The sequence below is a fragment of the Sus scrofa genome, chromosome 15 (genome assembly GCF_054392235.1).
Source record: "Sus scrofa isolate SSC_HxYL_T2T_F1_AM1 chromosome 15, Sscrofa_HxYL_maternal_Yorkshire_Landrace_v2.0, whole genome shotgun sequence".
In the NCBI taxonomy this organism is placed as follows: Eukaryota; Metazoa; Chordata; class Mammalia; order Artiodactyla; family Suidae; genus Sus; species Sus scrofa.
In genome coordinates, this window is record NC_139397.1 from 78,985,981 (window position 1) to 79,002,665 (window position 16,685).

The 16,685-nt window shown below is 37.5% G+C and overlaps 1 protein-coding gene and 1 long non-coding RNA gene across 10 annotated transcripts in view; one reads left to right on the forward strand and one right to left on the reverse strand.

Annotated features, from left to right (window-relative positions):
* LOC102166560 (uncharacterized) overlaps window positions 1-16,685 on the forward strand; it is a 170,293-nt gene that overhangs the window by 143,369 nt on the left and 10,239 nt on the right. The gene's annotated exons all lie outside the window — the stretch shown is intronic.
* Window positions 14,250-16,685, reverse strand: part of ACVR1 (activin A receptor type 1) — a 141,275-nt gene continuing 138,839 nt past the window's right edge. For all 9 annotated transcript variants that reach the window (XM_013984146.3, XM_001927798.8, XM_085001179.1 and 6 more), the window contains one exon: window positions 14,250-15,469. In XM_013984146.3, coding sequence (XP_013839600.1) covers window positions 15,335-15,469 — 135 coding nt within the window. In that variant the 3' untranslated portion in view covers window positions 14,250-15,334. The remainder of the gene's footprint in view (window positions 15,470-16,685) is intronic.

Consider the following 16,685-nt stretch of genomic DNA (forward strand, 5'->3'; position numbering starts at 1 on the left):
TCTGATTTGGGGATGAAGAAATGATTGCATGGGGATAACTATTTATGGTGATTCGGCTAGTGAAAACTGTCAAAATCAGACTGCAGTCATGAACTCAAGAGTATAAGTCTTTCGTGGCAGGACATCTCCTGAAATATGTGGATTAATTAGGTCTTGAAAAACTGTGCCTTTGGTCCCTGACTGAGGGAGAATGTAAGACAGAGAGCTTTAGAAAGAAAGCTTGGGAACAAAGTGCTCAGAAATAATATAGCCCTCTAGTAATTGAGAGAATCCTTAGGGCATTCCTATTTAAGTGGAGAAATTGCCATTTATTTAGGGATGGGGTCAGGGGAGACTAGAAGAGCCTCTCTGTGGAGAAGCTAATATCCTAGAAAAGAGATTAGTCCAGGGTATGTGTCACTTGATCAAACAGTAAGAAATAAAACAATGAACGCTGGGCCAAATGACATTCCTTTTCTTAGTCCTTAGAGAGATACCTAAATTGGTGGGTGAAGGTGTGAATAAGCAAGAAGGAATCATAAGATAACTAAGAGAGTTCTGGGCTAAAAGCTTAAGAATCTGATTTCAGTTCTGTTACTAATTAGCTGAACCATCACACTTCACTACTGCCTCAGTTTTCTGATGTATAAACTGGAGATGTAATATATGTTCCACCCAGAAAATATCAGGAAAGAGGTAATGGGATATATTTCTATCAGTCAGAGTTCAGTCAGAGGACAGAGAACATACCAGATTTGGGGGATTTTTAGAAGAGAGAATAGTTAAGTAGGTATAATAAAATTTTAATAGGGTAACCAAAAAGGCCAAAAGACACATTAAAGTATGATGGAGGAAGAAACTACCAGAATCAGCTATCTGCCTAAAAGTTGAGCAACAAAGAGAAGAGGGTGGAATTATTAGTACTTAAAGGTTTAAAAAAAGGGGAGGACACAGAGCTGATACTAGATCTCAGAAGAGGGTGTCCTGAGGGGCTGGTGCTGGTTCCCATGACTTTAGAGATGGTGTCCCACACAGCTGGTCTCTGCCCTTTGAGGAGTGAACGCTTGTCAGTTGGTGCTGGTGTCTGGAGGTGGGGGCATAAGAAAGCTACTTCTGCAAAGATGGGAATAACTGCAAACTGGATCTCCCTGCTGCTACTGGAAGGCACTGCCAGCGCTGAAGTTAAGGGAAGGCTAAAATGATAGTGTGACATAATAGGAAGCAGGCTGCAACAAGCGAGTCTCCCCTTCTTTGTACTCTTGCCTTCTAGTCTCCCTCTAATGCCGCATCCCCCTTTCACCTACCATGATGGCAGAGCAAATCTCTTATTATCTTAGCCCAAGCATCACAAAGTAGCATATGAAAAGGGAGAGTTTTCAGCTGGGAGATGAGAGCTACAATGCCTATAAGAGATTGCCTGTCTTTTATTATAGGTTCTTTGAAATAGGACTATATTAGAAAACAACTGGGGGGCTGCTTTAAGGAAATGAGCAAGCTAAATGTGTCCTCAATCACCCCAGAGCTTTCAGTACTGATTATGCACCTCAGAGAATGCAACCCAATGAAATGAAGATAGAAGAGTTTAATTTGGAGGGAGGACTGAGGTGTGGCCTAGAAAAAGCGTACCCTGGTTTAGAGCCAAAAGTCTAATCCTAACAACCAGTAAACCTCTTGGGCTTCAGTTTCCTTGCTGGACACCAAGATAGTATGATTCTGTACAAACCTGGCTTCTAAAAGGACCTATTGTGTTCTATTGTCTTCTAAGCTCAACCATTCCCTGGCCCCTTCAAAGATATAAAGTGGAAAATCAGACCCTACTCCTCCCACCCATCATGTTCTTGAGAAGACTAACCAAATCATGCCACTGACCAGAACTGCTTAATTCCTTAGGTGAGGTTAGGTTTCAAGGTTAACAAAGTAAAAGGGAAATCAGCTGTGGTCAAAATTGCCTGGAAATATGCCATTTTGAGACTCATAACCTATCAGTATACACAGCCAGATTAATCTCCAGAGTTGGAACAACTCTTCCAGTGGGTGAGTACCAGAAGAAGTTAGATTGTTCAAGATTCATGTTGTATTAAAAAAAAAATGTGGGAGTTCCTGTTTGCTCAGCAGGTTAAGAACCCAACATATAGTGTATGTGAGGATGCAGGTTTGATGCCTAGCCTCACTCAGTGAGTTAAGGATCTGGCATTGCCACAAGCTGCGGCATAGGTCTCAGATGTGGCTCGGATCTTGAATTGCTGTGGCTGTGGTGTAGGCCATCAGTTGCAGCTCCAATTTAACCCCTAGCCTGGGAACTTCCATGTGCTGCAGGTGCAACCTTAAAAAAAATGTGTATCCCTAAATGCTAGATTCACAGTCAGCCAGCATATGGAAACTGAGACCTGCATGTTTATGTTGAAGAACTTGTTTACACATGAGTTCTTAAGTCTCTAAGGAGAATAGTAAGAGATATTTATAGTATCATTTACTCACTCTATCCCTTTTGTTTCTTTGTTTTGCTGAAATATGCACTCAACACCCAATAGAATGACTAAAATGAAAAAAAATTCTAAAAATTTCTAAGTGTGATTGAAGATGCAGAATAACCAGGACTCACACAATCTGGTGGGAATATAAATTGAACAACACCTTTTTAAAAATGTGAACATATACCAAACATTATACCCCTCCTGCATACATATTCACAAGCATTCATATTGTATGATTTCATTAAATGTTCAATGATACTTGAATACAGTCTAATAAGAGTCAGGATAGTAGTTATTCTTGGGGTCAGAAGTGAGGAGCAGAAGGGAGGCTTCTGGAGTTCCAGTAATGTTCTGCTTTTTAAAAAATTGAAATATATTTGACATATTGCATAATTTTAATGTATAATGTTAATTTGTTACATTTACATATTATGATTGCCATTGTTCTGATAATTAACACCTCTATGTTACTACATAATTCTCCTTTTTTTAGTGGTTGGAATGAAGTTCTAATGTCTTAACAAGTTTTTAGTTTAAAATATAACATTATCCTCTGTATCTACTATTCTGTGAATTAGAGCTCTAAGACTTAATACTTGTAAATACTTTTTTTTTAACAACAAACATTTATTTCTCTTTATTATTTCCGGAAGTTAGGATGGCTACACTTATGGCATGCAGAAGTTCCCAGGCCAAGTATCAAACCGAAGCCACAGCAGTGACAATGCTGGATCCTTAACTTGCTGAGCCGCAAGGGAACTCCTTCTTATCTTCTTGTTAATAGCCATTCTGATAGGTGTGAAGTGATATCTCATTGTAGTTTTGATTTGTGTTTCCCTGATTATTATGTTGAGCAATTTTCATGTCCCTGTTGGCCATTTGGATGTCTTCTTTGGAAAACTATTTAGCTCCACATATTTTTCAATTAGATTTTTTTGTTATTGAGTTGTTTGAGTTCTTTATATATTTTGGTTATTAGCCCTTTGTTCAGTATATGGTTTGCAAACATTATCTCCCATTCTGTAAGTTGCCTTTTGATATGAGTGTTTCTTTCCACTGTGAAAAAGCTTTTAAGTTTGATGTAGTCACATTGCTTTGGTTGTTTTGCACTTTTGGTGTCATATCCAAAAAATCTTTGCTAAAAACAATGTCAAGGAACTTCTTTCCTATGTTTTCTTCTAGTAATTTTATACCATCAGTTTGTGTGTTTAAGTCTTTGATCCATTTCAAGTTAATTTTTGTGAGTGGTATGAGAATAGGGATCCAATTTCATTGTTCTGCATGTGTTTATCGGATCTTCCCAGCACCATTTGTTGAAGAGACTATCCTTTCCTCATTGAGTTCCTTGACTCCTATGTCAAATATTAATTGACCATATATGCAGCCATTTAATTCTGGGCTCTCTGCTCTGTTCTATTGGTCTATACCTATTTTTGTGCCAGTATCCTATGATTTTTATTACTATAGCATTCTAGTATACTTCAAAATCATGAAGTGTAACACCTCTAACTTTGTTCTTTTTCTTTAGTATTGCTTTGGCTATTTGGAGTCTTGTGATTTCATGCAAATTTTAGTGTTGCTTTTTCTATTTCTGTGAAGAATGCCAATGGTATTTTGAATGAGGGTTACATTGAATCTATAGATGACTTCAGGTATTATGGACATTATGATAATACTAATTCTTCTAATCCAGGGACACAAGATGTCTTTCCATTTGTTTGTGTCTGATTTCTTTCAGCAAAGGCTTTTGGTCTTCATTGTGTAGATCTTTCACTTCCTTAGATAAATTTATTCCTAAGTATTTTATTGTTTTTGATCCTAAGGTAAATGGGATAATTTTCTTTATCAGATGTTTCATCATTAGTGTGTAGAAAAGCAATTGATTTCTGTATGTTGATTTTGTATTCTGCAACTTTAACTTAAAATTATTGATTAGTTTCAACAGTTTTTTGGTTTAGTCTTCAGGATTTTCTATATACAAAATCATATCATCTGCAAAGGCCAACAGTTTTACTTATTCCTTTCTGATTTGGATGCCATTTACTTCTTTGTCCTAACTAATTGCCCTAGCTAGGACTTATTATATTTAATAAGAGGGGGGAGGGAATGGATGGGGGTTTGGGATGGAAATGTTGTAAAATTAGGTTGTGATGATGGTTGTACAACTCTAAATATAATAAAATTCATCAAATTTAAAGAAAGAGGGAGAATGGGCATTCTTTCTATTTATGTTTTATACATAGATCTGTTTGTATCATTTTTTCAATTTCACGTGTCAGTGATATCATAAAGTACTTGTCTTTCTCTGTCTCACTTCACTAAGTGTTTATTCTCTAGGTCCATCTGTGTTGCTGTAAATGGCAATACTTCATTAATTTTCATGGCTGGTAATGTTCCATTGTGTGTGTGTGTGTCTAAGTATATAACTTCTTAAACCAGTCTTCTGTTGATGAGTACTTAGATTGTTTTCATGTCTTGGCTACTGTAAATAGTGCTGCTGTAAACATTGCAGTGCATGTACTTTTTCAAATTAGAGTTTTTAACCTTTTCTGGATATATACCCCGGACTGGGATTGCTGATCAAATGGTAGCTCTACTTTTACTTTTTTAGAGAACCCCCATACTGTTCTCCATAGCGGCTGCACCAATATACATTCTTAGTTGTAAAAGTGTTCCCTTTTTTTCATACCTTCTCTAGCATTTATTCTTTGCAGACTTGATGATAGCCATTCTGACCCATGTGAGGTTATACTTCATTGGGGTTTTGAAATAATTAGTGATGTCGAGCATCTTTTCATGTGCCTGTTGGCCATTAGAATGTATTTGGGAAAAAAAAATGTCTCTTTAGATCTTCTGCCCATACTTTGGGTAGTTTGTTTTTTTGATATTGAGTTATATGAGCTGTCTGTATATTTATTATATTAAAGCCTTGTTAGTTGCATCATTTGCAAATATTTTCTTTCATTCATCGGCTAACTTTTCATTTTGTTAATGCTTTCCTTTGCTGTGAAAAAGCTTTTAACTTTAATTAGATTCCATTTGCTTATTTTTCCTTTCTCTCTTAGGAGATTGACCTAAGAAAATATTGCTACAATTTATGTCTGAGAATATTTTGCCTACGTTCTCTTCTGGGAGTTTTATGGCATCATGTCTTATTTTATTTAAGACTATAAACGATTTTGAGGGGGGATTTGTATATAGTGGGAGGGAGTGTTCTAATTTCATTGACTTATATGTGGCTGTCCAGTGTTCCCAATACCACTTGTTGAAGAGACTGACTGTTCTCCATTGTATATTCTTACCTCCTCTGTTGTAGATTAATTGGCCGTAGGCATGTGGTTTATTTCTGAACTCTCTATTATGTTCTAATGATCTAAATTTCTGTTTTTATGCAGAAAACATGCTATATTGATTACAGTAACTTTGTTTAGTATGTCTAAAGTCTGGGAGGGTTACACCTCCAGGTTTTATCTTTTCCCTCAGAATTGCAGAAGCAATTCTCTGTCTTTTGTTGTTCCATGTAACTTTTATTTGTTCCAGTGCTATGAATAATGTCCTGGGTGTTTTGATTGGAATTGCATTAACTCTGTGGATTGCTTTGGATAGTATGACTGTTTTAACAATATCAGTTTTTCCAATCCAGAAGCATGAAATATCTTTCCATTTCTTTGAATCATCTTCAGTTTCCTTTATCAATATTCTATAGTTTTCAGCATATAGGATTTTCACCTCCTTGACTAAGTTTACTTCTAGGGTTTGTTTTTCATGTGATTACAAATGCAATTTTTTTTTTTTTTTACTTTCTGATATTTCATTATTTGTATAAAGAATGCTATAGATGTCTATTAATTTTGTATCCTGCTCCCTTGCTGAAATCATGTATTAGTTCTAACAGCTTTTGTGTGGAGACCTTGGGTTTTCTATATAGATTATCATTGTCATTGCAAATAGTGACAGTTTTACCTCTTCTCTTCTAATTTGGATATGTTTTTTCTTTTTGTTGTCTGATTATTGTGGCTAAGATGTCCAATACTATGTTAAATAGGAGTGGAGGGAGTAGGTGTCTTTTTCTTCTTCCTGACTTTAATGGAAGGGCTTTTAGCTTTTTACCATTTAGTATTATATTGGCTGTGGATCTGTCATGAATGGCTTTTAATATGTTAAGATATGCTCCCTCTGTACTCATATTAGTGAGAGTTTTTATCATAAATGGATGTAGAATTTTATCAAATGCTTTTTCCACAGCTATTGAAATGATCATGTAGTTTTTGTCTTTCACATTGTTAATGTGCTGTAAAACATTGATTTATATATGTGGAACCATCCTCGAAAACCTGGAATGAATCCAACTTGGTCTTGGTGTATGATCTTTTTCTCTGTATTGTTGGATTTTGTTAACTTTTCATTGTGGGTTTGTGTATCTATATTTATCAAAGATAGTGGCCTGTAAGTTTTTTTGTAGTATCTTTGGTTTTGATATCAGGGTAATCATAGCCACTTAGAATGAATTTTTGGGTGTTCCCTCTTGGTCAGTTTTTGGAATAGTTTCAGAAGGATAGGTGTAAGTTCCTCTTTGTATATTTGGTAGAATTTCCCACTGAAGCTGTCCATTCCAGGACTTTTGTTTGCAGGGAGTTTTTATTATTATTATTACTACATTAACTTCTAGTGAAGAGTCTGTGCAGATAATTTTTTTTTTTTTTTTGTCTTTTTGCTATTTCTTTGGGCCACTCCCATGGCATATGGAGGTTCCCAGGCTAGGGGTCTAATCGGAGCTGTAGCCACTGGCCTACGCCAGAGCCACAGCAACGCGGGATCCGAGCCGTGTCTGCAACCTACACCACAGCTCACGGCAATGCCGGATCGTTAACCCACTGAGCAAGGGCAGGGACCGAACCCACAACCTCATGGTTCCTAGTCGGATTCGTTAACCACTGTGCTACGACGGGAACTCCCGTGCAATTATCTTGACTTAGTTTTGGCAGGCTATGTTTCTAGAAACATATTCATTTATTCTGGATGGTCCAATTAGTTGATGTATAATTGTTTATAATGTTATCATATTTTTGTATTTCTGTGGTACTAGGTGTTATTTCTCCTCTTGCATTTCTCATTTTTGCCCTCTTTCTTCTTGGTGAGCATGTTGATTTGTTTTTTTTAATCTTTTAAAGAAACAGAACTTGGCTTTGTTGATCATTTCTCTCTTGCTTTTTTTTTTTAATCTCTATTTCACTTATTTCCTCTCTGATCTTTATTATTTTCTTCCTTCTGCTGACTTTGGGTTATGTTTTTTCTTCTTTTTCTAATTCTTTTAGGTGGTAGGTTAAGTTTATTTTTTTGTTGTTTTTGCTTTTGTTTCCCTTTTTGGCTGTACTCACAGCATGTGGAAGTTTCAGGGCCAAGAATCACTGTGCCACAGGAGTGACTCAAGCAGCAGCATTTGCATGCTGGACCTTTAACCTTCTGAGTCACAGGAGAACTCCTGACTAGGTTCCTTTTTTTTTTTTTTTTTTTTTTGAGATATATTATTTCATGAGGAATGGCTTATATCACTCTGAACATCCCTCTTAGATCTGCTTTTGTAGCATCCCCACATATTGTAAGTTTCTGTTTTCACTTTCATTTGTCTCTAGGTATTTTCTGACTTGTTCTGATTTCATCATTGACCTGCTGGTTTTTTAGTAGCATGTTGTTTAGTCTCTATGTGTTTGTTCTTTTCCCATTTTTCTCTCTGTGGTTGATTTCTAGTTTCATGCCATTGTGGTCAAAAAAGATACTTGAAATAATTTTTTGTCCTCTTAAATTTGTTGAAGCATGCTTTGTGACCTAATTTGTGGTCTGTCCTAGAGAAGATTCCATGCATGCTTGAGAAGAGTGTATATTCTGTTTTTTCTTGGATTATGTATACTGTACATGTAAATTAAATCTAACTGGTGTATTTGTCATTTAGGACCTCCTTTGCCTTCTTGATTTTCTGTCCAGATTATCTGTCCATTGATATCAGTAGGGTTTTAAAGTCTCCTAGTATTACTTTTGTCAATTCTTACCTTTATGTCTGGTAGTATTTTATGTATTTAGGTACTCCTATATTGGATGAGTATGTTAATAAATATAATATCCTTTTCTTGTATTGATTCCTTTATTAAAATATCTTTTTTGCCTTCTTTATGTCCTTTAAGTCTATTTTGTCTGATATAAGTATTGCTTGCCCCCTTTCTTGTCATATGCATTTGCATGAAGTATCTTTTTCCATCCCCTCCCTTTCAATCTGTGTCTTTCACCCTAATGTGAGTCTCTAGTAGGCAACATAAAGATTTGTTTTCTTTTATCCAATCCGCTCCTCTTTTAATTGTAGCATTTAGTCCATTAACATTTGAAGTGATTATTGATAACTATTGTTATTTTAATCTTGTTTTATAGTTGTTTCATAGTTTATTCATTTCTTGTTTTTCTTTGTGCAATTTGATTATTTTTCCCTTGTAGTATGCTAGAGTTTCCATGAATCTATTATGTTTTTGATTTGTGATTGCCATGGATTTCAAGTCTTTTGACTCATGTCCATATGGATTTGCTTTAAACTGAGTCATTCAAGTTCAGATGCATTCTAAAAGATCTATGTTTTTCACTTTTACAGAATTTTTTTATTTTTTAATCTCTGTACCGTCAAGCCTCACTCCTTTTATTTATTTGGCTTTCCTATTGTGCTCCTCCATTTCCCATAGATTCTTACTTCTTTTCTATTTAGAGAAGACCCTTTAATATTTGTTAGAGTAGGTTTAGTATTGCTTAAGTCTTTAGTTTTTGTTTGTCTGAGATATACTTTATCTCTTCTTCTATGCTAAATGATAATATTGCTGGGTCAAATATCCTAGATTGCAGATTTTTCCCTTTCAGTACTTTGAATATACCATGCCATTCCCTTCTGGCTGTCAAAGTTTCTGGAGAGAAGTCAACTGATAGCTTTAAGGGGGATCCCTTGAAACTGATGATTTTCTTACTTTTTTTTTTTTGTTTGTTTGTTTGTTTTGTTGTTTTGTGTTTGCTTTTTAGGGCTGCACCTGAAGCATATGGAAGTTCCTGGGCAAGGGGTCAAGTTCGAGCTTCAGCTGCCATCCTATGCTACAACTACAGCAATACGGGATCTGAGCCACATCTGACACCTACACCACAGCTCACCTGATGGCAACACTGGATCCTTAACCCACTGAGCAAGGCCAGGGATCGAACCCATATCCTCATGGATACTTAGTTGGGTTGTTACTGCTGAGCCACAATGGGAACTCCTCTTGCTGCCTTTAGAATTCTATCTTTCACTTTTGCCATTGTAATTATATGTCTTGGTGTGGGTCTGTTTTGGTTCACCTTGTTTGGACTCTCTGCTTCTTGGACCTCTGAAACCCCTTTCATGTATAGGTTGGCACATTTTGTATTATCTCATAGATCTTATATGTTTCTTTCATCTTTTTGTATTTCTGTCAGCTGTTCTGATTGATTTCCATTATTTTATCTTCAAGATCACTTATTTTTCTGTCATTTTAGTCTGTTATTCATTGCTTCTGGATTGTTTTTTATCTCCGCATTTGAGTTAGCTATTTTTGATTGGTTCATCTTTAGGGTCCTTGTCACAATGATCTGCATTTCTATCAACAATTATTCTTAAATTAATTACCACCTTTTTAAACTAGGGGGTCTGTGGACTGTTGATTTCTGTTTTCATTATTTGTTCTTTAAGGGGATTTCTTGTTAACTGGAATTGGTTCTTCTGCCTTTTCATTTACTTATCATTCTCAGTTTCTCTGAATTTAGGAGAAAACAGTTCTACTGTGCTCTTGAAGCAGTGTTTTTATATAAGAGCACGCCTGTGCAGACTGTGTTGCCCAATGTTTTTTGTGCTGTGGCTGGTTTTAGTGTGGATGCCAGCCATATCTTTCCTCGTGGTGTGCTGGCATTATAGGTGTGGTTGGTGTTGTGTACTGAAGGTCTGTGCAAGATGTGAGGCAGGGCTTCTTCTCTGCTCTGCAGCTGTCATAGTCCTGTCAGGGATCTGCTCCCTAGTTGTTGGATTAGAAGTCCTGAGATTCAGATTCAGTCAGATTCTATTGCCCTTGAGTGTGTTCTCTGCCCCAAAGGAGGTGAATGCTGAAGCAAGTGAGGTCCATGTGGCTACAGAGGACCCATGCACTATATAATGTTATACAGTTCCACTTTCATGGAAGATCAAAGTCATGTCCCTTTCTGTGTTATGTTTATCCCATTTCTAGTACAGGGCCATGACTTGGAGTAGCTGGAGTGGGGGGTTGAGACATTATGACTTCAGGAAATGAGGTGGCTGTGCCAAAGTCTGAGATCTGGGCTGCCTCTGTGGCAAACTTCTCCTAGAACCTGTTTACCCCAGATCTAGCACTAAGCTGCAGTGTGGAATAAGTGGAGCAGGGGAAATCACCCTGGGAGAATTATTAGTCCTGGGCAAGCTAACAATGGCTCTTGCCACTCCATTCAGACCACACCTTCCAGGCTGTGTCTGCATAGCTAGATGAATCTAGCTGCCCAATATTCTGTGCTTAGTCACTGCAGACTCTTGTGGCACTGCCCCGGCTCCTCCTGATCACACCCCAAGCAACTTGGTCTGTCTCTTCACAGCTAAACCAAGTCTTTGCCCAAATTTCATGCCAGGCTGTGGTGTGAAATGAGCGGGGCCAGGGAATTTGCCCCTTCAGATTAAGAAGTACAGTGAGGCAGCAGCTGCCAGTGCATGGCTTCTCCAGCCCTCTGTCTCAGTGGATTTCCCTCAGACAAGGGAGCTTATCTCCTCTGAGCAGCACCCCAGGACTGAAATGCCCAGATTGTGGTTCAGCCTGGTCACTCTCCAAGGCAAGTTTCTGTCTGTGTGGACCTTCTCTTCCTTACATATCCCTTCCAAGAGCACACGTCCTAGCCTGATGCCTTTTTTCCCTCTTGCCTTACCTGGTTATGTGGAGCTCTTTGGTTGTTCTGGTTGTGTAGTGATTTTGTACCTATTGGTTGTGTAGTGATTCTGCCAGTTTACGGTTAGTTTTCCATGAAAACTATTCCACATATCGACATATTTTTGATGTGTTTGTTAGGAGGTAAATTTCACATCTTTCTATTCTGCCACCTTGATCCTCCTCCTTTTTTGTGTTGGAATAATTAATAGCTCTTAGCTTCATAGACCTGTTGTGCAGTTCCTACCCCAAGTTTGGAAAGTTCTCAACTATTAAGTAAACTCTTTGCCATATTGTTTCTCTCTTCTCCTTCTGGTACAATTAATCTTATATTTCATTTTCTGATAGAATCTGATAGCTCTCATAGATCTTCTTCACCTTTTAAAAATCTTAGTTTTATCTTCTACTTAATCATTTCTAAATTCCTAAACTTTAAGTCACTTATTCATTCTTCAGCTGCAGAATATTTAGCTCTTTTCAAAAACTTCAATTTCTTTGGTAGAGAAGTCCTTATAATCATTAAATATATTCCTGAGTTCACCGTATTATATTTCTGAATTTTCTTATAGCTTGTTGAATTTCTTCATAATATCTATGCTGCATTCTTTATCAGTTAGATCACAATAGATCACAATAGCTTTGAATTCAGTTGCTGAGGAATTATCATTTTCTTTTTATGGTACCATATTTCCTTGATTTTTTCATAATGTTTGAGGTTATGTGCCTCTGCTTTTGCATTTGAAATAGCAAACATTTTTCTTAGTGAAGGATTTTTTAACTTTGGCTATTATAATTCAGTAGGTGGCAATTATAAACCTTTATTTTGTGTTCCATAGGTGATGCTATAGCTCATGTTTTTTGTTTTTCCTACCAGAGTTGATTCTAAGGGATACATTCAAGAGCACACAAAAAGAGATGAGAGCTTTGGACTTAGCATCCAGGACTTTAGGGGTGCCCCTGATGTGACTGGGAAATCCATAAGTGGGAAACTCCCAGAGATCCATGAGTGGGACACCAGCTGAAATCCCAAAGCAAACAGCAGGAAACACACTTTTTTCAATATCCTTTGGCATTCTTGTCTGCCTCTTTCCACTTGCCCTCAGTTACAAAAATGCCTTCTCCAGCTGAAACCCACACAACCAGGCAGCCTGTCACTCACCACTTGCAATTTCTACCTTCTCTGATGCTGACAAAAGCCTAGCACATTGCAATATGGCCTGCAGGGGAAGGCTACCTCGGTAGGCTCTCTGCCTTCAAATTCATCTCGCTCCAGCTCTGATGGTATGCTGGAATCTCCCACCAGGTTGCCTGGACCCCCACAAATTCTGTCTCCCATGACCATCCACCCACTTTTGCACTTTCCAGGTTCCCCTTTTCCTGATCATGGCAAGTTGGAGTTACAGCAGACTCTGACTCCTTTGGATCCAGAGTCCCCTCTGAGGTCCCATCTATTCTTCTCTCATGCAGAGCTGGGTAGTAATCACCCAGTGTTCTCATATAATGCACAAGTACACTTCTGTTCAGTTATAGATGTCTAATGAGTTATAAATGGAAAAGGGGAGGAAAAAGGAACAACTCATGCTGCCATGATCCTGACATCACTCTAGATAAGTCAGGGTTCTGCTTCTTGATCTAAGTGCTGTTTCCATGGGTGCAACAAATTTAATTAAATTTATAAAATACATTAAGCTGTATGCACTTTTATATATGTACATAATACTTCATCAAAAGTTAAATGTGATTCCACTCCACTTTTTGTGGGTATACAGCCAAAATAATTGAGAGAAAGGACTCAAAGAGATATTTATACAGCCATGTTCATGGCAGCATTATTCAGAAAAGCCATAAGGTCAAAGCAACCCAAATGTCCATCAACAAATGAATGGAGAAACAGAATGTAGTATATATAGTGGAATATTATCAGCTATAAAAGAAAGGAAATTCTGATATATGCTATCACAAAGATGAACCTTGAGGACATTATGCTAAGTGAAATAAGGCAGTCTCAAATATTTTATGATTCCATTTATATGAAGTACTTAGAATAGGTAAACTCAAAGAGCAGAATGATAGCTGCCAGGGACTAGAGTGAGGAATGAAGAGTTTGATAGAGTTTCAGTTTTGCAGTATGAAAAAGTCCTGTGGATCAGTGTTAGCAATGGCAGCATAACAATGTGAATATACTTAATACCACTAAACTATACATCTAAAAATGCTTAACATGGCAAAATTTATGTGTGTTTTACCAAGACGTTTTTTAAAAAGTTAAATGCAACTTTAAGATATACCCTCCATAAAATTATATACTCCATATAATTGTATAACTTACCTCTGGTGAACATTCCACAATTTTAACACCTCTACTCTTAGCGGGTTACTCTAAACCCTATATTTTCAAGCCTATTGAAAACAAGAAGTAAAAAAAGCCAACAATGGACTCTCCTCAAGCAGCAATGTGAAATGCCTAGAATGGCTTTCCTCTCACACAGGACCTTATATTAAACATAATGCTTTGACCTCCTCCTTTCCATTTATACTCACAACTCCCTTTTGAAGGAGCAACTCCCTTTTGAAGGAGGCAGGTTAGATAGGTCTGTTACCCTTACTTCAAAGTTGGGGAAACTGACCAAGAAAAAAATAAAATCACAGCCTAGAAAAACAAAATTTAAATTTTCTGATAATAAATTCAAGCTGGAGGCCATTTTCCAAAGAACCCTCAAGTTTGTTAATAGATGTAAAAAACAAATTTGATTTACAAATTAATTTTATACTTCTATTATTCCCATAAGAAAATTCTTTATATTATGTAGATCTTTATGTTGAAAAATTTCACTTTGACTTGAAAACATTTTATTTAATTTATACAAATAACTACTAAATACAAAAAGTAGATTAAAACAAAATAGTTATTTTTTTTTTCTGGCAGAGTTTAAATGCACATAATGGATAATTCCGAAGAAAATGCATTTTTCCCCACAGCGTTCAGGACTAAAATTCTACTGAAATCTTTGCTTCTAAATCAGTAATATATTCGGTGGTGTCACATGGGTAATGGCTAAATACGTTCTGCATATGAACTGAAAAAAACTTACAGTCTACACACCTATAAATGTGAAGCACTTAAAATGTGAATTTAACTGATAATAAAAGAAAATGTCCATTTCAGAGTATAGTGTTAAAAACATTTTGATAATAAAATCATAAGAACCACATAAAAATAAGCTTTAACATATGCACAAAGCAGTTCTGTAAAAACTGCTATGTGCACAAGTAATAAATAATTTGCAAAGTTGTGTATAAACAATTCCTAATGTTCAGCGTCATTGTAAACATCAGCACGTGTAAAATGCAGCAAAGTCTGACATTACATTTTGTTTTGCCAAATTGAATTCCTATTATCCAAAGACAGACCAGTGGAGTATGCAGCCAATGTTTTGGCAAGTTGGGTCTTTAAAATTAAGAGTAACAGTGCAAGTAAGGAATGCAAAGAATTCCTAGTGCAATAAAGAAGAGAAGCACAGGCAATATTGCTGATTAAAAATTCACCACCTCCTTGAGTTTCCCATGGGGAGTGTCTAGGAGACCTGTGAAGATATGCAAAGCCACTGTCTTAATGCCCAGATCTCTTTTAGGATTTCTCTGTGTTCCTCCAGTTCCCTACCTTTGCAACAGTGTCTGTCCAACATTAGTCTCTGCAGTGTGAACAGTTTGTGAAATGCCCAGTTCACAGTCATTGAGCGAGGTTAGGGTGGTTTTGGTGTCTCCCCAGCACATGGCTGGGTAAGATGTCTGCCTTGTCAAAGCAGCCACTTGGGGAGGGAGACAGCTGGATTCTATTCTGACTGCCAGTCAGGCCAGCATTAGGTCCCAGCTGGACAACGATGACATCAGATCTTCCTTCTTGACACCATGAAAATGTCAACAGTCAGTTTTCAATTTGTCTAGGGAATTATCAATTTTGGTCAAAGTCTTTTTGATACGCAGAGCTGTGAGTCTTGCAGATGGATTTTGATACCAGCACTCTTTCATCAGCTTAGCCAGAGAGGTTAATGTCTGAGGAGAGAAAAAAAACCCAACACCACAGTGAAAAAGTAGCTGGGCAGATGTTAACCATTCTCCAGGACTCTGTAGGTCTTGTGAGGTTAAAGTGGTGTTATTACCATCTTCCTTAAGCAAATATCAAGGCCTAGATCACTGATAAATAAGCTACTCCAGAGCTTCCTAAGTTCTGTCCTGTGGATCCCTAATGCTACCAACTGACTTTATCAAATTAATACACAAATGAACACTATGGACCCCTTGACGGTTTTATGGGTGACAAAAGCAATAATACTAACCCAGAGTTAATGAAATATGCAGATAGGGTCATTTCTCAATAAGGATCTTTAGCATTGAACAGCTTATGTTTGGGCTTAATCCTTCTAGCTAATGTGTAAAAGATTACCTACCTTGTGTAGGACACAAGGTTGGGCAAGGGCTTTCCAAGGGTGTAGAACAACATCCACCTCCCATCCTGGATTCACAAACCAGTCTTCCTTCCTGTTTACACCCAGGAAGCAAGGCTTTGCCTTTAACAAAGAAAAGCCCCCACTTCCTGGTGGTGCTGTGATCAGCCTTCCTCCATTCATTAGGAAGTGATCACACAAAGTAAGCTTCTCCAGTTCCAGGTTTCACCAGATGAGTTTTGGGAAGACAAGATAGGGGAGTAAAAGGACCCTAAACTCACGTCCTCTCATGAAAACCCCAAAATCACAACTAACTGCTGAACAACCACTGATAAAAAAGACTAGAATCTACCAAAAAAGATATTTTACATCCAAGGATATAAATAAGAAACAATGAGATGGGTGGAGGTGCATACTCATTATATAATCAAACCCCATACCACTCAGGTGGATGACCCACAAACTGGAGAATAATTATAACACAGAAGTTCTCTCACAGGAGTGAGAGCTCTGAGCCTCAAGTTAGGCTTCCCAGACTAGAGGTTCAGGATTGGGAAGAGGTGCCTCAGAGCATCTGGCCCTGAAGGCCAGTGGGGCTTGATTTCAGGAACTCCACAGAACTAGGAAACTTGACTCCACTTTCGGAGGGTGCACATAATGTCTCACATGTACTTGGACTCAAGACAAAAACAGTGTCTCCCTAGGAGCCTGAAGCCAGACCTAGCTGCTAGTCTTGGAGGGTCTCCTGGGGTTTGAGGAGCAACAGTGGCTCACTCTGGGGTCAAAGAGGCTGGTGACAGACCAAGAGGGAACCTATAGGAACT